The sequence below is a fragment of the Protopterus annectens genome, chromosome 2.part1 (genome assembly GCF_019279795.1).
Source record: "Protopterus annectens isolate FY-2018-M chromosome 2.part1, PAN1.0, whole genome shotgun sequence".
In the NCBI taxonomy this organism is placed as follows: domain Eukaryota; kingdom Metazoa; phylum Chordata; order Ceratodontiformes; family Protopteridae; genus Protopterus; species Protopterus annectens.
Window position 1 is genome coordinate 942,748,213 of NC_056729.1, and position 21,803 is coordinate 942,770,015.

The following is a 21,803-nucleotide window of genomic DNA, read 5'->3' on the forward strand; positions in this document are numbered from 1 at the left end:
GTCCTGTTTTTTTTTTTTTTAATCCAGGTGCATTATTGGTATTTCATTACTTTGATTTTAAGCTACCTCACTTTACCCAGTCATCTTGACCCCTTTTATCCTGTTCATGTTGCCACTTTTATTGATGCTACAGATGTTTGAGTCTTTTTGTGGAAACATCATTTTCTCTTGTCCTTCTGTAACTATTCATAAATATCAGTGCCAAAATTAAACCTTGTAGCATGTCACTGTTAGGGATTTTTCCTTCACTGTGGATTCCAGTTGTTGTGTTCTGTGTGCTACTGTTGAGACCTTTTTTTATCCAAAGGTAAAGTAAGTCACTCACTGCTATTGCTAAAATTTATTTTTTGTTTGGGACTGTGTCATATATGGTGCTAAGGGCTATGTAGAGAACAACAACATCCCCTTTCTTGAGGAGCATTTCATTCATTCACAAAAGAATTGCAGTGACTCTTGACATGGCAATTCCACTTGTTTGAAAGTGCAGATTATTTTTTATACCAAGTTGCAGTGACTCTTTGTTACGATACTAAAGTAAAGGGGGGCAGGGGCAGTGCCTCTTTGTATAGGAGTGGGAACAAAACAAACCACATAAATCTGTTTCAGAAAACATAGACACAGTGAGTATTTCTGCAAATGCTTCCTCTTGCCCCTGGCCTGCCTCTTGTTTGGTAACCCAGTCATTTAAAACCATTCTATTTGTTTGCCATGATCTTGCTGCTAGGAGTCCATGCCATCTTAGATTCTGAACACCACTGGCCTTAAGTCAGCATCAGCATCAACCCACTTTTTCCCATTTTATACATGGGATCAGGATGTCATATCAACAGTGACCATCAAGTAAAGCAGGTGTTCACAGCACTGGGTGGCTCACCTTTTCACAGCTCTTCCTCCAAACTTCTCACACACACACACACACACACACACACACACACACACACACACACACACACCTGTGCCAATTTAGAGTGTCCAATCCACCTAGTGGCGCACCAGTAGAAAATGAACAACAGTGCATGGAGGACATGCAGACTCTGCACAGAAAGCCCACCAGCCATGTGGTGATAGTGCTACCTGCTGCACCGCTGTCAGCACTAAGCATTTTTTCCTTTCATAAATGGAATACTCCATCAGTTTTCCAAAAGAAACTTGCCTGAAAATTTCTGTTTCTCCTCTACTTTCTTTTTCATGTAGTGAAATGACTCTGCCTTTCTCCTTTCCTCGGGTGTTATGCCACCCTCCCATGCATTGCTGAGGACAGCAGTGACAGGTACACCTTCTCCTTCACACAAATCCTTTGTGCATTCTGGAGTGAATCCAGTTAGCCCATTTACTTTGCTGACCCAATGTTATAAGAGTTCAGTCAGACCTTTTCTTTTGTGAAAGAGTAGCATCTAAACCCTATCATGAAAGTTTATTTTGTGTGGCATAAGTGCCTTCTCATCCTGCTTCACAAATACTGAACTAAAATAAATATTCATTTTCTGGGCTGTCCCTTTCTGTCTACATTTCTTCCTTCTTGTTAAATCTTGTTATGTCTCCATTACTTTTTCCTTGTTTCTTAATGTACCTATATGTAGTTTAGCTTCCTTCCTAGTGCTTTAGTTATGCTTTCAGTTCAGACAATGTTGTCCTTCCTTCCTTCCTACCTTGTACTTTATCTGATATCGTTTTATCTCTGCACTACCATCCTTTCCTTATACTTCCTAAAGGATGGTCTTTTGTCATTAAGATGGACTGCAAACTGTTTTGAAAACCATTGTAGCACATGGAGCGCCATGGTTATGCTCTATTACAGGAAAAAAAGACAACCCTGTAAAGTCCTTCTGTAGCATGAGACTGGACCATAACAGCACTTTGGATTGTTACACACCCCCTAAGTACTGTTACAGTTGGGTCTCATGCAAGGGATATTCCTTTGCTCTTAACTGTCCTTGTATAACTCACCTCATATTTCGCTCTGTTCACAGAATGAATAATATTTACAAACTATCCCTGATTTTCCTCCTTTGTCAACCCCCTATTCCTCCCAGGAATTCTTAAACAAATAAAATAATATGTACATACTGTGTGTGTATGCAATGAGTGCTTTAGTGGCTTTCAAAGCCAGTAGAACATTTCACACTTTTTTTCTGTAACTGGTAGTACATGGAATAGATAAAGCTCCATGTACTACAAAGAACTGTGATTGAGTCTCACTGATCCTAACCATTTATTATGTGTTCTGAACATGGATGCCATGATTCATATCTCAAGCTTCATTCTTGATGTGAATTTCTTGGCATCCATGTGGGGAACACAGTAATATGTCTATAATCACAGAGACATGATCACAATCCCTTACATTTGCTTTTCTGTCGCTGCGTTTGGATTTACTTTAGACAAAGGTTTGTAGCCCCTGTTGGCAGTTCTGTGTTTCCTCACATTTTACTTTAATCCTTCCTAGTTATCTTCCACCTAAAGAATTTCCAGAACATTTCCCATAATGTGAGGTTAGGTTTTCCTAAAATCTAAGACTTGTACTTTGGTGTGGCCTGAGTCTGATGTAGCAGTAATTCTGAAGTAAGCTATCATCATATGAGACTACCAGCTTTAACATCTGAGAACATTTCTTCACCCATCTAAGATTTTCCTTTCTAGATGAAATCCATTGTGAAATAGCTAAACATGCTCCACACAGAAAAGTATTCATATATGAGTGACCCTACTTCCCTGTGTTGTGTACTTCATTTAACACCTACCATGTTTAGCCTTTATCATCACATCCTTGGAGTACAGCCAACCTGGCCACTGTGCCACATGTACAACACTTTGCCATTTTCTGTTGTTTTCATTCCTGCTTTTGTTTTTAAACATTTTTTTTTATTTGTAGTAATGGATCTGGAAATAACTTTGCACTTTATTCATTTGTTCATTTTTTGCACTTTGCACTTTATTCATTTGCTTTTACTGTATTTGTGTTTCCTCCTACTATATTTTGCTTTTCTTAAAAGTACTCAATTTTATTTATTCTGCTGCATTTTTTACTGCTTGGTCGTAGCCTGATTAAATTGTAACTGTTATTCTAAGTCTTTAGGTTTAAGCACTTGGGCTTGATACACACTGTTTTACATTAAGAAGGTTTGTGGTCTGCACTGTTGTGGCAGGACAGGTAGCTTACATCCTTCTAAGCTGGGAATTGCTGATTGAAGGCACAGTGTCTGCTATTCTAAAAGTGTATTAGTTCTGGCTTGAGCATTTGGGCTTCAGGCCAGTTATTCTACATTAAGAAAGTTTGTGGTCTGCACTCTTGTGGGAGGAGATGTTGGATTCTGCCCTTCTGAGCTGGGAATTTCTGGTCACAGGCTTATTGTAACTGCTTATTTGAACTGTTTCTTTCTGAAATTGGTGCGCCTTGTTGCTATAGCATAGACCAGATTCAGGCCTGCTGAATCTAGCTTTGTTTGTATAACTTGAGGCCCTGATCCAGGCCATCTTTTTTTGGAGAAGGTTCCACTGCACCCTAGTAAGCAGGGGTGTGCAGTTAGAACTTGTCTGATTGAAGACTGCTGGAACAGGGCTCAGTTTTGAGCTTTTTTCTGGTTAATTGGGTAACTTGTTTAAATCAGTTTGTTTGTTTTCTATTGTTTTTATATATATATATATATATATATATATATATATTTTATATATATATATATATATATATATATATATATATATATATAAACAAAAATTGCACTTTATTCATCTGTTTTTACTGTATTTGTGTTTCTTTCTACTTTATTACAGGGGGCATTGACTACAACTGTGATCTGCGATATATAACAATAATTATCCTTTTTCTGTGCTTTTAAACTGTTTTTTTTAGTGTATCTGCTTTATTTTGTGAAAAAAAATATATATATACTTGTATATACTTGCCTTTCTAAGCTAGTATAGTCCAGTTTTCAGGTTAGTGCTGAATTCAGGACTGTGTTACAAATATCTGTGTTTGCCCATACCTTACTTGGATAGAAGGAAGTTTCTCTGTTCACCTGTGAGAGAGGGGAGCTTTGAGCAGCCTGTCTGTCCCTGGAGGAGTGGTTTCATCCCAGAAATTAGTAGTTTATTGACCATTTTGGACTAATTTTTATCTCTTTTATTTCCCTGCCATAAATACCATATTTGTCCAGTTTTGCACGCAGGGCAGCACCGGTTAGCTAGAGTAAAACTATTCCCGGCTCCACAAAGTCTCCTCTTCAAATTTTCCCTTGGAACTAGACAAACTTTCAATTTAAGCACTCAAGCCATTCATTTCTCAGCCCGGCACTTGCTCAAAACTTATAGCAAGCACTTATAAACCCTAGCACTAGACCCCCCTGTACTGTACAGAAGGACAAGGCTCTCTATTTGACCTTACCAGCCATCCAGTAAAACAGTTCACTGTACCTATCCAGGCATGTCCAAAGGGCAGTTTCAGGTGTACTCTCTAGTCCAACTGGTGAATCTGGGCATTTTGAGGCAATGTTACAACTCCCTCATGTACACAGACAACCCCCTCCTCCTGCCACCAAACACTAATACATGCGAGAGATGCAGTTATACAGCCAAACTAGAGGCTAAGCTCTCTCAACCCAAGACTGGATCAGACAGTCAATAGAAGAAGGGAAATACTTGCAACACACCACCAGTCTTACATAGACCCATTAGACCAGCACCGGCAAAAAACACACATAAATACATGGAAACATACTCAGAGGCTCTAAATAAAAATCTGCAAAACCAACAGAGACCTCCAAAACAAACATCCAAAAAACCTCCACCCCCAACACAAACCATGAAACACTTACTTCACAAAACCAGTGTGCCATGAAATCACAGCCCTTAAGGCAAAATAACATACCCAACATACTAGTAATAGGAGACTCTGTAGTCAGGCGCACTGACGTCCCACTCACTAGGATGAATAAGGAGAAAGTTACTATTAGCTGCCTGTCGGGTGCCAGGATCCGCCACATAACACAAGCACTCAGGTCACTCCAGAACAAGTACAAATATGACTCTGTCATTGTCCATGTTGGTGTGAATGACCTGAGCCGTACCTCCCTGGACTACATGAAAAGAGACATGGAAGAGCTCTCTGATCATGTAGCCCTGGCCAGTATGACCCTGACCGTGAGTAGCATCCTGCCCTTACCAAGAATGATACCATGGTATAAAGAAAAAATTCTCGATTTCAACAATTGGCTAAGTTTCTGGTGTCATTCAAAGGGGATCCAGTGTCTGTTTGCCTGGGATGACATGCTCGACAAGCCACGCTGCTTTGCTAGAGATGGCTAGCACCTGTCACCCTTAGGCTTTCGTATACTTGCCAAGGCTCTTGCCACCCCCATACTACCTTTTTTAGGCAAGGCTCAAAAGACAAACCCACCACCATAAATAGCACAAGTAACAAAAAACTGAGGGTAATGCTACTCAACGCCAGAAGTCTAAACCTCAAAATGCACGCACTCGAGGCACTCCACAGTATGGAGAAAACTGATATATGTGCAGTAACAGAAATCTGGTTTAAGGCTCCAGAGAACACCCCAGCACTACCAGGCTACAACACATACCATACATTTCGGCCACAGAACCCAAACCAAAATACAAAAGGCAGGGGCGCATCCATATTCATCAAGGATACCTACACCTCCAGGTTAGTGGCACAGCACGATGCTCCAGAGATCATCCTCGTGCAACTAACAATGGGCAAAACTGCAGTTCAAATTGTAGCTTGCTACAGATCACCCACCATGTCCCAGTACCCCCATTCCTTATTTCTGGAAACACTGGGAAACATAAAGTTCCTACCAAACACCCTAATATTGGGTGATTTCAATTACCCAAACATTAACTGTTAACAAAATCCTTTACTAATGCATTCTACGAGCAGCTACAAGAATGCGTGAATCATGCCATCCCAAGCAAAACCAAGACTCACTCCTCCAAGAAAAGGAAACCAGTCTGGTGGACTCCTGCCATAAACATGCTATACAATAGAAGGAGGAAACTAGTACAGAAAAGAGTAAAATCCCAAGAAGGGAAGACATCCTTGATCAGTATCAGCATGAAACTACGATCCCTCATAAAATCATCCAAGGCGAGCTTTGAAAGAAATATTGCCAAGGACTCCAAAGATAACCACAAGGCATTCTTTAGCTATGTCAAGAATCTAAGTGGCAATGCTCAGATCTGCTTGAAGTTAGTGCAGAATGGCACAAAATACACTGAACCGACCGATATCACCAACATCCTGGCAGACAGGATCGGTGCAAACTTCAACCCCCTCTCACCCCCAAAAAGGCCCATAATCATACTAGAAGAATGTAGAGTCCCTGAAATCACAGACACTCAGGGTAAAACAGCCCTCTCCAAAGCCAAAAACTCAGCATCAATGGGACCGGATGGTGTCCCAGGCTGTGTCCTACATGAGCTCAAAGAAGAACTAACCCCTCACCTAAATACACTGTTCAAACTCAGCCTCTCCACAAGCTACATACACATAGAGTGGCACACAGCAACGGTTATTCCGCTCCCCAAAGGTGGAGCCACAACAGACCCCGGGAACTATTGCCCTATAAGCCTGACTAGCTTGGTCTGCAAGGCTATGGAGTACATCATCATGGAACTCATTAACAGAGACATTGGGAACCTCAAAACACTGGACCCTACCCAGTTTGGCTTTGTTAAGGGCAGATCATGCCTCCTAAACCTGGTGGACTTCTTTGAGACAGTTATCAAAGCTATAGACAAGGGAAAGATGGTACACATAGCCTACCTAGACCTTGCTAAGGCCTTCGACACCATTTCCCACTCTGGTATTATAGACAAGCTCACTAGCCTGACCATAAACTTTTACGTTACAAGATGGGTTGCCAACTGGCTCATGGACAGAACCCACATGGTGAGAGTTGCTGGAGCTAGGTCCGTCTCTAAACCGGTTACAAGTGGTGTTCCCCAGGGCTCAGTCGTAGGACCCCTCCTGTTTGGCATATACTTCTCAGAGGTACAGGCAAGCACAGGAGGACTATGGCTGACCAAGTTCGCAGACGACTGCAAACTAGGGGCTATAATTGACTCTCCGGCTGACACAGACATCCTCCAAAAGGGTCTCACTGAGATGGATACCTGGTGTCAAAATCATGGCCTCGATTTAAATGCCAGAAAGTGCATAGTCATCCCCTTCAGAAAAAACAAAGTACCCACAAACTACCACATAGGTGGTAGTCCCCTAAATTCGGAAGATGTAATAAGGGATCTGGGGACCCAAGTAGATAGTAATCTCAGCTTTGATAATCACATTGCCAAAGTGGTTAGAAAATCCTTCTACGTGGCCCACCTAATCACAAAAGGGTTTGCATCCAGATCAAAAGAGGTCATTGTGCCCCTCTACTCATCACTCATCAGACCCATCTTAGAGTACAACGCCCCATTTGGGATGTACCTTACAAGACACCGGCAACCGCTGGAAAGACCACAGAAGTACCTCACCAAGAAGATCAATGGCCTCAAACAGATGCCCTATGCAGCTTGACTGAAGAAATCCAGTTGTACTTGGTTGCATACCGCCTACTCAAAGGTGATCTCTGCCTGACATACAAGGCCATGTCCAACCAGAATTGATGGACATGCTCCACCTAAAGAAAACCTTATCCCCTCGAGCCAACGCTCTAGGGATCTAAACCTCACCACAACAATAAATAGGATGTGCTGGAGGGATAGATTCCTGTCCCAGAGACTTCCCATGCTTTGGAACAAGATCCCAATCTACATTAGACAGAGCTCCTCACTAACACTCTTCAAAAGAAACCTTGACAAGTGGATGGGAAACAGAAAGTTTACCTCGGGGATCACTTTGCTGGACAGAGGCACAGGGAGCTAATCTAACAGGACGGCGAAAGCCAACACATTCTGGCTAGGCTTATAAATGCCTTCGGGCAGATAGCCTAGTACCCACCTGTGAACCTATGAACCTATGAACTCTTTTTGAAATGCATTGACATTTGTTACCTCCAGAACAGCTTGTAGTACTTTTTCCATCTCTGGTTGCCTAGTACTTCTGTTACTCTGGTCCCTTGCTGTATGCAAAGAATTGCTTATTTAATGTTACCCTGCCTTTTTATTAGGGTGTAAACCCTGAAATGCTGGCCCCTTAGTTATGTCTCTTTCTTACAAGGTCTCTCTCTGGCTGGTTTTAGCAGCTCTCGGTGCAGGATTGATTATGGCTATCTGCTGGTGAAGCTTCTCACGCAGACCTTGGCTTTGGTAGCAATCGCCATTCATTTTCCAATGGCCTTATCCATTTTGTCCCTAGAGATCTTTTTCTGATTGGAATTAAATCTTACATAATGCATTTGTTGTAATGTCTACTTTACTGCTTATCTACCTTTTACCTGTGTTAAGTTGGTGAGCTGCAGTTTCTGTCTGGCTTCCTATAGTCCCTGGCACACGTTTTTTTTATATGCTTGCTAATGAAGCATTTAAACCTATCATTTAAGCTGCCTATTCACTTCTAGATCAGGCAGTTGCAAAACATCCTCTTGATAAATATTTGCATATGTCATAGTAAACCTCCAAGCCATTAGACCTGCCACAGCTTTTCAGCCATATTCAATTAAAAAAAACAGCTTTCTAGTAAAACTGCAGCTGTTTTGTGATTGACCCTCATCAGTGTAGTTACAAATTAGGGAAAGAAAGGACCTACAGTGACATTGTTAAAAAAGCAGTAAAAAAGTACGCACAAGTTCCATGAAACACTTCGATGCAGAGGTAGGTTGCACCCCTGTCACTAATGTAGAACAGCTGTGATATTGCTGCATCTCAGATGAAGAAGAACATAGAAGTCCCTGGAAAAGAGGTGTAACTACGATGGTGTGAAAGGGGCAGGTGCCCTATACACAAGGTGTTGAGGTGGAGCACAATCTGCATTTGATTCCGTACCAGCATTTCTGAATGTGTACAGAAATACTACTTTTGCAGTCAGGACTGAGGGGAAGCATTTGCTTCATGCTTCATGTGTGTACATAACTTGTAGCAACCTGCTTGCTACAAATGTGACAAGCAGAACAAGCAGTTTGATACAGTTTGTTTTAAAGCAGAAGAGTTGTTTTTTTTGTCTCCTGGAAGTGAGGACCTGAAGGAACATCAGACCTAGTTCTCGAGCTCAACAGATAGACCTTATTTTTTTTTCTTTTTGCCCTTGGGCTGTGGACACTGTGCCCAAGGATACTGTAATCTCGATCTTCCCATGCAAATCCCAGGGTTTGCACATTAGTGATCACACTTAACAATGCTGATCATTTGTGTCACATAAGCTTTGCACTAGAAAATCTTGTAGTGCAAGAAGCTCTAGACTTACCTATACTATGAAATGGCAGCACATTCTGTTGTTTCACTAAGCCCCACCCCATTATATATACAGTCTCTCACACACACATGCAAACACACACAAACACACACACACACACACACACACACACACACACACATTACTCCTGCCTCGTTTCCAACCAGGCATTTTTTGTTACATTGACAGTAAAATCCAGCTACTTTCCCCATGTAGCTGTTCTTCTGGGCCCAAGGGTTGCTTTCTTCTTTTAGAAACCATGGCACCAGACAGGCACTTCTCCCTTTTCCCACCTTCTCCTAATTGTGCCCTCCTAGAGTAAAAGAATTGTAGTGTTTGGTGTTTGCTAAACTGTATGGTGTGTCTGTACTGTCCCAGGTTCTATCTGAAGGTCTTTCCTTCTGTCTCACACAGAGTAGTTGATAAAAAACAGACAGAAAAACAGTCTTGAGCTTCATCTGTATTTTTATACAAAAACATTTTTGTTTTGGTTTGTTTTTTTAAACAGATTAAGGAACATGGTCTTCCTTCAGACCTTTCTCTATCTCCCAAAGAATGTGTCATGCTTTATGACAGCATGTCCAGCGTTTGGAAAACATGGCCTAGAGCAAATGTAAGGAACTGTTTATTCTTTCTACACAATTGCATTTCTTCCAGTTTTGTAAATTCCTGTTAATTTCAGTTTTGTTTTTTCCTTCAAGGAACTGGATCCAGAAGAATTCAGTTATTTTAAGAACAAAATTGTCATTCGAAGAACTGATGCCAGACAATATGAAGAAGAACTTAAAAAAGAACTGGTTAACTGGATCACACAGGATCATGAGGATGAGGTTAGATTTAAAATATATTTTAATTTTATATTGTACATATATATTTACCAAAAATCACAGTTTTCCTGATGGCTCATTTTTAAACATTTCCACTTTTATCTTTAACATATTTTTCACACAGGTTTTCACTATTTTTGTGTTGATTTTGCCTCATAGTTTACTAGAAGTGTGCAGTAATACAGTCCAGAATAAAGTATGCAGAGTTAGTATCCATTATTTCTATTTGCATTGATATATAACTGGAGTAAATGTCATTTTGTCCTTTCCCATATGGAAACGGTGACATTTAAATCAGATAAGGGAAGCATACCTCTCAACTGTCTAGATGTTTGCCTCATATTTTTGGTCTGATCCGTATAAAATGTATGGTTTTCTGGCAAATCAGTGAGGACTGAAGTCAATAAGTAATGACTTACATTAGAGTTTCTAACTTCATATCCTTCAGAAAAATGCATGCTAATACAAATCCTGTCATTCTGTCAACTTTCTAAGTTTATAAAAGCAGTATTTAAAACATGTCCCTATCTTTGCCCCCCCCCCCCGGTTTTGTCCAGATGTCATGTGCTAAGAGGTTGAAAGGCATGGAGGGAAGGCTCCTGAAGCATAGGTGCTCAGAATGTCATGTCTTGTGGTGACTACACCTGCACATTCCCCTACTTATTATATTAGCCTGGCTTATTACTATTATTATATTATAATTATAGTATATAATATGTAATATATGTATGTGTAAATGTTATTAAAAAAAAAAAAAAAATATATATATATATATATATATATATATATATATATATATATATATATATATATATTATTATATTATATATTATGTTATTACCCAGCTTGTCATTAATTAGTAATCTCTTACTATTCACCTGATAGATCTCTCCAGAGCTCCACCCAAGACCTTCTATTAACTAAGAAAAAACAGGCACTGAGTCGCACCAAAAGAGAAGATTTTATGGTTTTTATTGTTTTATTTGTGCCATGTTAGTTCGACAATAAATTCAGTGGAATATCTTCTCTTTTGGTGCGACTCAGTGCCTGTTTTTTCTTAGTTGTTGGAGTTACCTTCTATTAACTCACAAACCAGAAACTAAGATTAGATGTAACCTTTACAACTATAACCCCACCAAGGCATGGAACTGCCTCCTTCTTGAAATTAGGTCCAACAAACAACTGAAAAAATTTAAAGTCGTTACTAAAGAATACCTGCTAAATCAATGGTCTTGCCACTGTTTTCACCCTCCTTAAGCAAAAGTACTACTGTACAACTCCAGTATATGTTCTAGCTGTATCTTATAAATTCCTTACTTTGACATATTCAGATAACCTCATGCTTTCTTCTACTCTCTAAAGATAACTTAGTATATGGAGTCTACTGTTATTTATTGAGTTGTTAATATGTACATTATGCCTACTGCCAATTATTGTTATATGTCTACTTGGTTGCCTTATTTTTCATTAATTTATTTTCATTAATTTGTTAATGTATACATTCTAGACTTCTACTATTCTTCTGCTTTTCTGTTATGTCCTTATGCTTATTTTTTTTTCTTGTATAATCTGTATGGAGCTTTTCTCCCTGGGCCTCCGCTGAAAAAGGGCTACTTGGCTCAGCTGGACTAACCCGGTCAACAAATGTAAGATAAAATAAATAGTAAATAAATAAATTATTAGCATCTTAGGGTGCATGCCAGCCTTTTTGGTGGCCAACCACATCCAATTATTTCAGCTCTATTTATAAAATTATTCAGTTATAGTTTATCAATATTGTAAAAGTCAGTGAGTCAAACATGCCTTTACACCAGAGTCAAGAAGAAAAACAACTCAATAAAAACCTGTGACAGTTTAGAAGAGCAAATCAACCTAATGATAATATCTGTGGCAGCTGTGAAGCAACTAGATTACCTACTGGATCCTTGCTTGGGCACATGGAACCTTACAAAATCTACTCAGATAGCATTCAAAGGTTGGTGTTAGATTCTGAACTAAGAGGTGATACAATGGTGATTGCACCACTATGCCCCCAAAGCTGTGACTATTCCTATGAATGGAGTAAAAAGTAGGTTATCTGGATTAAAACTTAGAATCCTATACTCTAGATAGTGTTTTCCTAATAAAGATTCTGCTTTTAGAAAAGTTGCTGTATGCTTGATGTAATACCGTTCACAGCTTGCAATTCCCTTTCTTACATATACCACTGCTTGTGTGAGTTTCTTTTGAAATTCTAAGAAAAACAGCTAGGAACTCAAAATGGTGAAATTAAAACAGTGAATATGAAGAATATACACAAAGTCCATGGTTATGGAGCATCAGAGTATTATCCCTATGCCAAAGTATTGGTATCAGACTGAGGTTGCTGGGGTGTTGGGGGTGGGGCACTTTAATGGCATTACTGTGAATCTCGAGTCTCTGTATTCATTTTTATCTTACTTTATTTTTAGAGTCATCAGATTTGCAGTCAGGGGCCTTGCAGCTCTGGTAGGGAGCAGTCTGTACTTGTGATATATTATCATAGTATTACACACTAATCATATACAAGCGTTGGACATCTTTAAAAAAATGTGTCTTTATGAAACTAGCCGTCATTTGTAATCCAAGCCATTTCTCCTTATCCTTGACTAAATTTGACTACAAATCAGTCATCTTCTCTTTAAGACCTAATGGTACCACCCTACCACCAATTGAGATGATCTTTAGGGACTTCTCCAGAGCAAGCCTACTTTACCTTGTAGGAGACTCACACATAATTCTCAGCAATCCTATATAAATAGACACCACTAAAAGGGCTGCCACATTCACCTCCAGTTTTTCCAAACACCTAAACAGTTGCATAGAAAAGTCCATAACCACCCACCCAGATATAATAATAAATTCAGGGAAAATCATCCTGGGGGAACTCCTGGATTAATAAACATTAAAGGAAGAAAAATCCCACAAGGGAAACAAAAACACTAACATTTCAAACTTCCACCCTATAGCTCTTCTCTCTCCAATCTCCAAAATCTTAGAAAAATGCATCCACCTCCAACTTATGCCTTTTCTGACAAAAAAAAACAACTTCTTAGCCCTACCCAACATGGCTTCCAACTAGGACATAGCACCAGAATAGCTCTACTGTCATTCTTAGAATCTGTCAGTCAAGCCCGAGATTCTGGGAACTTAGTATCCACAGTGCTCCTAGATCTCTCTAAAGCATTTGATACTGTCTCCCATAAGCACCTTCTAAGACACCTTTCAAACCTAAATATCTCCCAAAACACACTTTCCTGGTTCTCAAGCTATCTGTCAGATAGATATCAGGCTGTGAAATGGAGAAAAGGCACCTCACCTTTCTTACCCATTCTTACCAGAGTACCACAGAGGTCCATCCTTGGACCACTGTTGTTTAATATCTTTATCAATAACTTTCACTCTACTATTCCTAATGCCAAAGTCATCCAGTATGCAGATGATTCTACACTTGTTTGCTCTGCCTCTAACATCTCTGAACACCTATCTAAAACTCAGACTGCCTTCTCAACTACTGAGATCTGGATGTGCCAAAATCACTTTTCTCTCAATGCTAACAAATCTAAAATACTACTATTCACTCCCTCAAAATCTTTCTGTGTTGATAAAAATTCCTTCCAAGTCCTTAGCCAAAACAACTCTCCGATCGAAGTTGTTCCCTTTGCCAAACTACTCGGTATAACTATAGATGAACACCTCAAGTTCGACATCCATATTCAGCAAAATATAAAGAAAACCCACCAAAAACTAGGTATGGTATACAGGAACAACCACTTCCTCTCTACTTCTACCTGGCATACTCTGGCCTGCTCTTATCTTCTTCCCTCCCTTCTGTATGGTGTCCCACTACTAACTAACCTGTCCTCTTCCATTACTTCTAAACTTGAAAGCTGTTATAACAAAATTTCTAAATTTGCCACCAAAGCCAAACATTCCATATATCATTGTGTTACCTTCCAGTCCCTCAACTGGTTAGAATTCACAAATTACCTGGACTTCCTCCAGCTCACTAAAGCACATAGACTAATATTTAATCCAACCAAATGCCCAGCTCTAGCCAACATCCTTCCCCCATACACCCCAAACAGAACTCTCAGATCTGAACACCAAAACTTAATTGCTGTCCACAAACCTAAACATCCTGATGGACAGCTTCTCCTCTCCTTCTCCTTAGGTAAGAAATGGAACTCACTCCCTTCTACACTAAGGACAATGTCAAACACAAACAACTTCAAAACTCAGCTTTACACCTACGTCTCCTGCAAATGGAAATGTAACTGCATTATCCCTACCTAGAACTCGTTAACAAAAGCCCCTGGGAGGGTGTCCTCCTGCGTTCCTAAGCACCTTATAGCTGGCTATAAACTTCTATAGCTAATTCCCATACGATCTCTCCCACTATGGGCAATATTGCTCACACTTTGTATTATTTGATATGTATTTGTAGTTGTACCCTACTTTATTGGACTGCTGTTTGTACTGTAATCTGTTTCATGGAGCTTTTCTCCCCAGGCCTCCACTGAAAACGGGCTCTCTGGGCCCAGTGGACTTCCCTGGTAATCAAACTTCAAATAAATAATAATAAAAATTATAAGAAATCTCATCCCATACGAAAAGACCTTTAGTTTAGTGAAAAGACCAAGGAACTTAAAAGCACTATTAGAAAATGTAAGCAGAGTATGAGCTTAAGATCACTACAGATACCATAGGAAACTATAAGTCCTTCTTTAATTATGTCAGGAAATTAAGGAATAATGCCTAACAGTATAGCACACATTCTAATGCCAAGGAGATAGCCAATATATTAGCAGGTAAATATTATGCTATGATTACTCCACCTACCTACGTTGTTGCCCCCCACTATTCTTAAAAAATAAATTTCCTCTGAAATCACCTTGTAGTAAGTATTTGAATCCCTGTCAAAGACTAAAGGTAATACTTGTCTGGGACCAGATAACATACCCTAATGCATTTGCATCAATGTTAAGTATGCATTGTCTAAGCCGCTGCTTAAACTGTACAACCTCAGCCAGTCCACAGAGTTTTTATCTGATATCATCAGAACAGCCACTGTGAAGGGTTTTCCTACAGACCCAGATCCCTCAGCCTTACCAACCATATATGCAAAACCATAGAAGACATTGATTTATTTATTTATTGACATTTGATTACCAGGAAAGTTCAACAGGGTAGAAGATAATTTTCAGCAGTTCAGTTTATTACAAAACATTTTAAGGACAAACATTTTACAGTCTTCAAAAATAAAACATTTGCAGTTTAAATAATTATAACAAATCAGACATAATATAAAAAACATTGGTTAAGAATCAATACAAGATATATCACTATCATTAATAAGTTAGTCTAATGCAAATAGGAATTGCACTATGAAGTGAGGGAAAACAGGCATGTGGTATATTTACAGAAAAATTTAATGAAGATGATTAGGTAGCAGTAAAGAATTAAAGATAGGAGAGTAAGGAGGTATAAAGAATGAAATGTATATGTTCACATTTAGGGATATAGTTTATCCTGGTTTAGAGAAAGAACAGAGATGGACACTTTTCAGAGTGGTTTTGAAAGATGGGAGGGTGTAGACCTGATGAATACAGATAAGGGGTTCCAGGCCTTAACAACCTTATACAAGTACAGGCAATGCCCTGCAGATTTGTGAGGTTTGTAGACAGACAGGAGCTTGTGGTCACTGGATCACAATGATTATGCAGATATAAACAACTTAACCAGTCTAGTCCCCACTCAGTTTGGTTTTGTGAAGGGCAGGTCCTGTAACCTGAACTTTGTAGGCTTCTTTGAAAGATTGCAGAGACTCTGGACAAAGGTCACTTAATGCATGATGCTTAACTCAACCTGGCCAAGGCTTTTGACCCTATTCCCCATGTTGGTATTATTGAAAAAATATCCACCTTCTGTTACTAATCTATTGTAAATAATCATAATGTTTGTCTCTAGTTTTACCTCTGTCAATAATTTAGTGTATGCAATCATAATGTTGTTGTATTTGCTACTGTTGTATTATATATCCTGTATCATTGTAACATATTTTTTGTCTGTATGTATTAAATGTGGAGCTTTTCTCCTTGGGCCTCCACTGAAAATGGGTTATTCTGGCCCAGTGTACTATTCCAGTAATCAAATACAATAAATAAATAAATAAATAGACAAACAATTTAAACCTCCATGTTGTCCTCTGGATTGCAAATTGGCTATTCACATATCTCAGGTTGTAAAGTTTCTGGTACCTTCTCTGAATGTAAAATTGTAACTAGTGGTGTACCACAAGGATCAGTGCTGGACCCTCTCCTGTTTGGCAATTATTTTGCAGACAACCAGTATCCAAGAAGTGTGGGTGACCACGTTTGCTGCTCACTGCTGTCTGGGCACTGTTAACTGCCCTCCCAGTTTTAATGAACTACTCCAACCAGGGCTGCAATATGCACCTAATTGCTGTGCAGAAAACAAACTCAGGCTGAATGCAAAAAAGCTCAACATGGTATAATTGGGAAAAAAGTTGTTCCCACCTCATATGTTATAAATGGTACTCTGTTCACACACACATATATATATATATATATATATATATATATATGGTAATAAGAAATCTGGATACTTAATGGTGATAACTCTTTCATTTGATTATCATGCTTCCACCACAGACAGGCAATCCATTTATCTGCCCCAGATGATTTCCAAGGGAATGTCTTCAGTTTCTGGAGAAGTCATCTAACTTACCAGACCTGCCATTGAATAGATTGTCTCCTTTATTATGTACAAATCCAAGCATATTGTTCAACTGTAAAGGCCTTTAACAGTGTTTATTCCAACAAAATGAAAGGTCTTTCCTTTAGTAGCCTACCATCTGCTCTATGGTGACCTGGGTTTCACTTCTTGAGATATGACAAACCCAGTACTATTTGATTTCTTTCTTCAAAAAAACATTGGCTCTACAAGCAGTTGCACAAGAAACCTAAATCTACACCAATAAAAACAAGTCTCGCTGAAGGGATAGGTTCATAACTCAGTGTATTCCCAACCTATGGAGTAAGTTATCATTACAGGTCAAACAGAGTACTATTTTAGCTACAAATAGATAAAAAAACGTCACTGCAGTGAGTCGACGTCACAAACCAACAAAACCTTGATAAAACAATATATTTGAAGCACTTTTCGTTTGCTAAATGAGCAAACTTCTTCAGAAACCATATCAGCATTTAAAATGCATATAAATAGTAACAGCTGCTGCTGTTTAACCAATCGAATCGCTCTTAATACTTAACCACTTTCTTAAAGACATGTTAGGTTCATAAATCCTTGCCATTAAAACAGTAAACATTCACATCTATCATTGAAATACTGAATTTCAAGAAATATCATACATAAAATGAAATAAATAATCATAATCATTTTGAAAATAAATAAATAACTATAAATATGAATAATAACATTATCAAAAATTAAATGCACAAATACGAAATACCTACCGGTTTTGCGCGTTTTTGTGCATAGCGCAACAGCGGGCAGCGCCACCTAATTGGGTTTAAACTATTCCTGGCTCCACAAAGTCTGCTCTTCACTTTTTCCCTTAGAACTGCTCTATCTCTCAATTTAAACACCATATTCTCATTCTAAGGCCCTTCACTGGTCCAATTAAGTAATCCTACAAGTTAGCACTATTAAACCATAAGCACTACTTACTCTTATACTCTCTACGATTACCCTGTCTTCTATTGGTCCATCTTAAATTCAGTTTCCCTGTTACTCTAGCATGTCCAAAGGTCAGTCAATGGTTTCCTCTCCAGTCCAGCTGGTGAATCTGGGAATTTTGAGGCAATGTTACAACTGTCTCATGTACACGGACAACCCTCTCCTCCTCCAAACAGGTTCAAATATATGTGAGAGATGCAACTATTTAGCCAAACTGGAGGCTGAGCTCTCTCATCTCAAAACTGGTGTAACCAGTCAGGAGGAGAAGGTAACCTCACACAACACAATTCCAGTATCACATAGTCCCACCACATCAGCGAACCAAACACATAAATACACAAAAACATACTCGGAGGCTCTAAATAAAAATCTACCTAAGCAACAGAGACCTCCAAAGCAGACATCCAAGCAAACGCTACCTCAAAACAAAACATACACAACACATAACCCACAAAGTCAGTGTGCCAAGCAGCCACAGCCCTTAAGGCTGAATAACACACCTGATACTGTTGTTATAGGTGACTCTATTGTCAGACACACTGACGCCCCGCTCACCAGGCTGAATAAAGAGAAGATCACGGTGAGCTGCCTGTTGGGTGCTAGGATCCGACACATAACACAAGCACTCAGGTCACTCCAAAGCAAATACAAATATGACTCAGTCATTGTACATGCTGGTGTGAATGACCTGAGACATACCTCCCTCGACTACATGAAAAGAGACATAGAGGAGCTCTCTGATCATGTAGCCCAGGCTGGCATGACCCTGACCTTGAGCAGCATCTTACCCTCACCTAGAATGATGCCACAGTACAAAGACAAAATGATCGATTTTAACAACTGGCTAAAATTTTGGTGTCATTCAAAGGGGATCCAGTGTCTGTCAGCCTGGGATGACATGCTCGACAAGCCACGCGTTGCCAGCTAGGGCGGCTTGCACCTGTCACCACTGGGCTTTCGGATATTGGCAAAGGCTCTTGCCACCCCATAGTGCCTTTTAGGCAAGGCTCAAAAGTCAAACCCACCCCATAGACAGCACAAGGAACAAGAAACTAAGGGTAATGCTGCTAAGCCAGAAGTCTTAACCTCAAGATGCACACACTCGTAGCTCTCCTCAGTATGGACAACATCGATATCTGTGCAGTGACAGAAACCTGGTTCAAGGCTCCAGAGAGCACCCCAGCACTACCAGGCTATACCTCGTATCATGCTTTTCGGCCCCAAAACCTAGACCGAACCACAAAAGGAGGGGGAGTTTCCATATTTATCAAGGATATCCACACGTCCAGGTTAGTGGCATTGCAGTATCGGAGACCATCCATGTGCAACTAACAGTGGGCAAGACTGCTTTTCAGTTTATAGCATCCTACAGACCACCCTCTCAAAGTCAGGAATCCCATTCGGCTTTCCTGAAAACATTGGAGAACATGAAGATCTCTCCGAACACCATTATACTGGGCGACTTCAACTACCTAAACATTGACTGGGAGCACTACTCAAGCCCCAGCACCTTAGCCCAAAGATTCCTGGAAATTATAAACTCAAATGCTATGGAACAACTAGTCACCACTCCCACAAGAGGGGACAACATACTAGACCTGATCATTACCAACATGAGGACTCTATGCTCCACACCAAAAGTATATCCCTCATTGGTAAGATCAGACCATAAATTAATTTCACTGGATGTACACATCCCAACCCCACCCCCAGCCCAGAAAACCACAGTGAAAAACTTCTCAAAAGTGAGCTTCTCACTTCTCAAAACCAAAGTGGAATCCTTCAAGGCCCCAGGGCCAGTGGAAACTACAGCCCAAACTGCAGAATCCTATATAAATGCATTCTACGGACATCTCCAGGAATGCATGGATCATGCTATCCCAAACAAAACCAAGACCCAATCATCCAGAGGCAGGCGTCCAGTCTGGTGGACCCCTGCCATAAATAAACTGTACAACAGAAGGAGGAAGCTACTACATGATAGAGCAAAATCCCTATTAGGAAGGCATCTCTGATCAGTACTAGCAAAAATTATGATCCCTCATAAAATCCTCCAAGGCCAGCTTCGAGAGAAAAATTGCACAGGACACCAAAGACAATCATAAGGCTTTTTTCAGTTATGTTAGAAACCTGGGATGCAACTCCCAGACTTGTTCTGAGTTGATTCTAAACAACAAAAATACACTGAACCCACAGACATCGCCAATATCCTGGCAGACAGGTTCAGTGCAAACTCTCCCCTCCCCAAAGAGCAAGTATCTATCACGGCAGAGGGCAGCCTACCAAACATCTCACATGCTCAGGTAAAGGCTGCCCTCTCCAAAGCAAAAACACTGCTTCCATGGGACCAGATGGCGTCCCAAGTTGCATCCTACATGAACTACAAGAGGAACTAATCCCTCAAATAAAACAGCTATACAATCTCAGTCTCACTACAGGATATGTGCCCACAGAATGGCGTGACAGCAACAGTGGTCCCACTCCACAAAGGTAGACCCTGGAAACTATCGCCCCATAAGCCTGACTAGCTTAGTCTGCAAGGCTATGGAGAGGATCATCATGGAGCTCATAAACAAAGACATTGGGGACCTACAGACACTAGATCCTACCCAGTTCGGCTTTGTCAAGGGCAGATCCTGCCTTTTGAACCTGGTTGACTTCTTTGAAACAGTCACCAAAGCCATAGATGAAGGGAAGGTAGTCCACACAGCCTATCTGGACCTTGCAAAGGCATTTGACACAATACCCCACTCGGGCATCATAGATAAGCTATCCAGCTTAAATATAAACCCCTATGTCACAAGATGGGTCGCAAACTGGCTCAAAGACAGAACCCACAGAGTGAGAGTTGCTGGAGCCATGTCAGACTCAAAACCGGTCACAAGTGGCGTCCCACAGGGTTCTGTCCTGGGACCACTCTTGTTCGGTATATACTTTTGAGGTACAGGCAAACGTGGGAGGACTATGGCTCACCAAGTTTGCAGATGACTGCAAACTGGGTGCCATAATCAACTCTCCAGCTGACACAAACATCCTTCAAAAAGGTCTCACAGAGACAGATAACTGGTGCCAGCCATGGTTTAAAGCTAAATGCCAAAAAATGTATAGTCATACCCTTTGGCAAAAACAATGTGCTCACAAATTACCACATAGGCGGAAACCCATTAAGTACAGAGAAAGTTATTAGGGACCTGGGGACCCAAGTTGATAGCAATCTCTCCTTTGTAAACCACATTGCCAAAGTGGTTAGAAAGAACTTCTACATAGCCCACCTCATCACGAAGGGTTTCACATCTAGATCAAGAGAGGTAATCGTGCCCCTTTATTCATCCCTCATCAGGCCCATCATAGAATACAATGCCCCTTTTGGGATGTACCTTACCCGACACCTGCAGCAATTAGAAAGACCCCAAAAGTATCTCACCAAGAGGATCAAGGGTCTCAAACAGATGCCATATGCTGCTCGGTTAAAAAAACTCCAGCTCTACTCAGTTGCATACCGCCTACTTCGAGGCGATCTATGCCTGACATACAAAGCTATGTCAAATCCAGAATTAATGGACATGCTCCACCTCAGTAAATCTAAATCCCTTAGAGCCACATGCTCGAGGGACTTGAACCTCAGCACAGAAATAAATAGAACTTGCTGGAGGGACAGGTTCATAACCCAGAGGCTCCCTTCGCTCTGGAATAGAATTTCAGTTCATGTGAGGCAGAGCACCTCACTGAATCTCTTCAAGAAGAATCTCGATAAGTGGATGGGGGATCATAGGTTTGTCCCAGAATTACTCCCGTGTCACTATTAGACAGAGGCACAGTAAACTAAACCTTAAAAAGGGCACAGTATACTCGCATCAAGGGGTGGCGTAAGCCATACAGAATCGGGC

General features: G+C 40.3%; 1 protein-coding gene across 1 annotated transcript in view; it reads left to right on the forward strand.

Moving 5' to 3' along the window:
• LOC122794922 (probable ATP-dependent RNA helicase DDX60) overlaps positions 1 to 21,803 on the forward strand; it is a 2,165,155-nt gene that overhangs the window by 1,243,374 nt on the left and 899,978 nt on the right. Inside the window, exons 25-26 of the mRNA XM_044063515.1 lie at positions 9,858 to 9,962; positions 10,051 to 10,179. Of these exons, the coding sequence (XP_043919450.1) occupies positions 9,858 to 9,962; positions 10,051 to 10,179 (234 nt within the window). The remainder of the gene's footprint in view (positions 1 to 9,857; positions 9,963 to 10,050; positions 10,180 to 21,803) is intronic.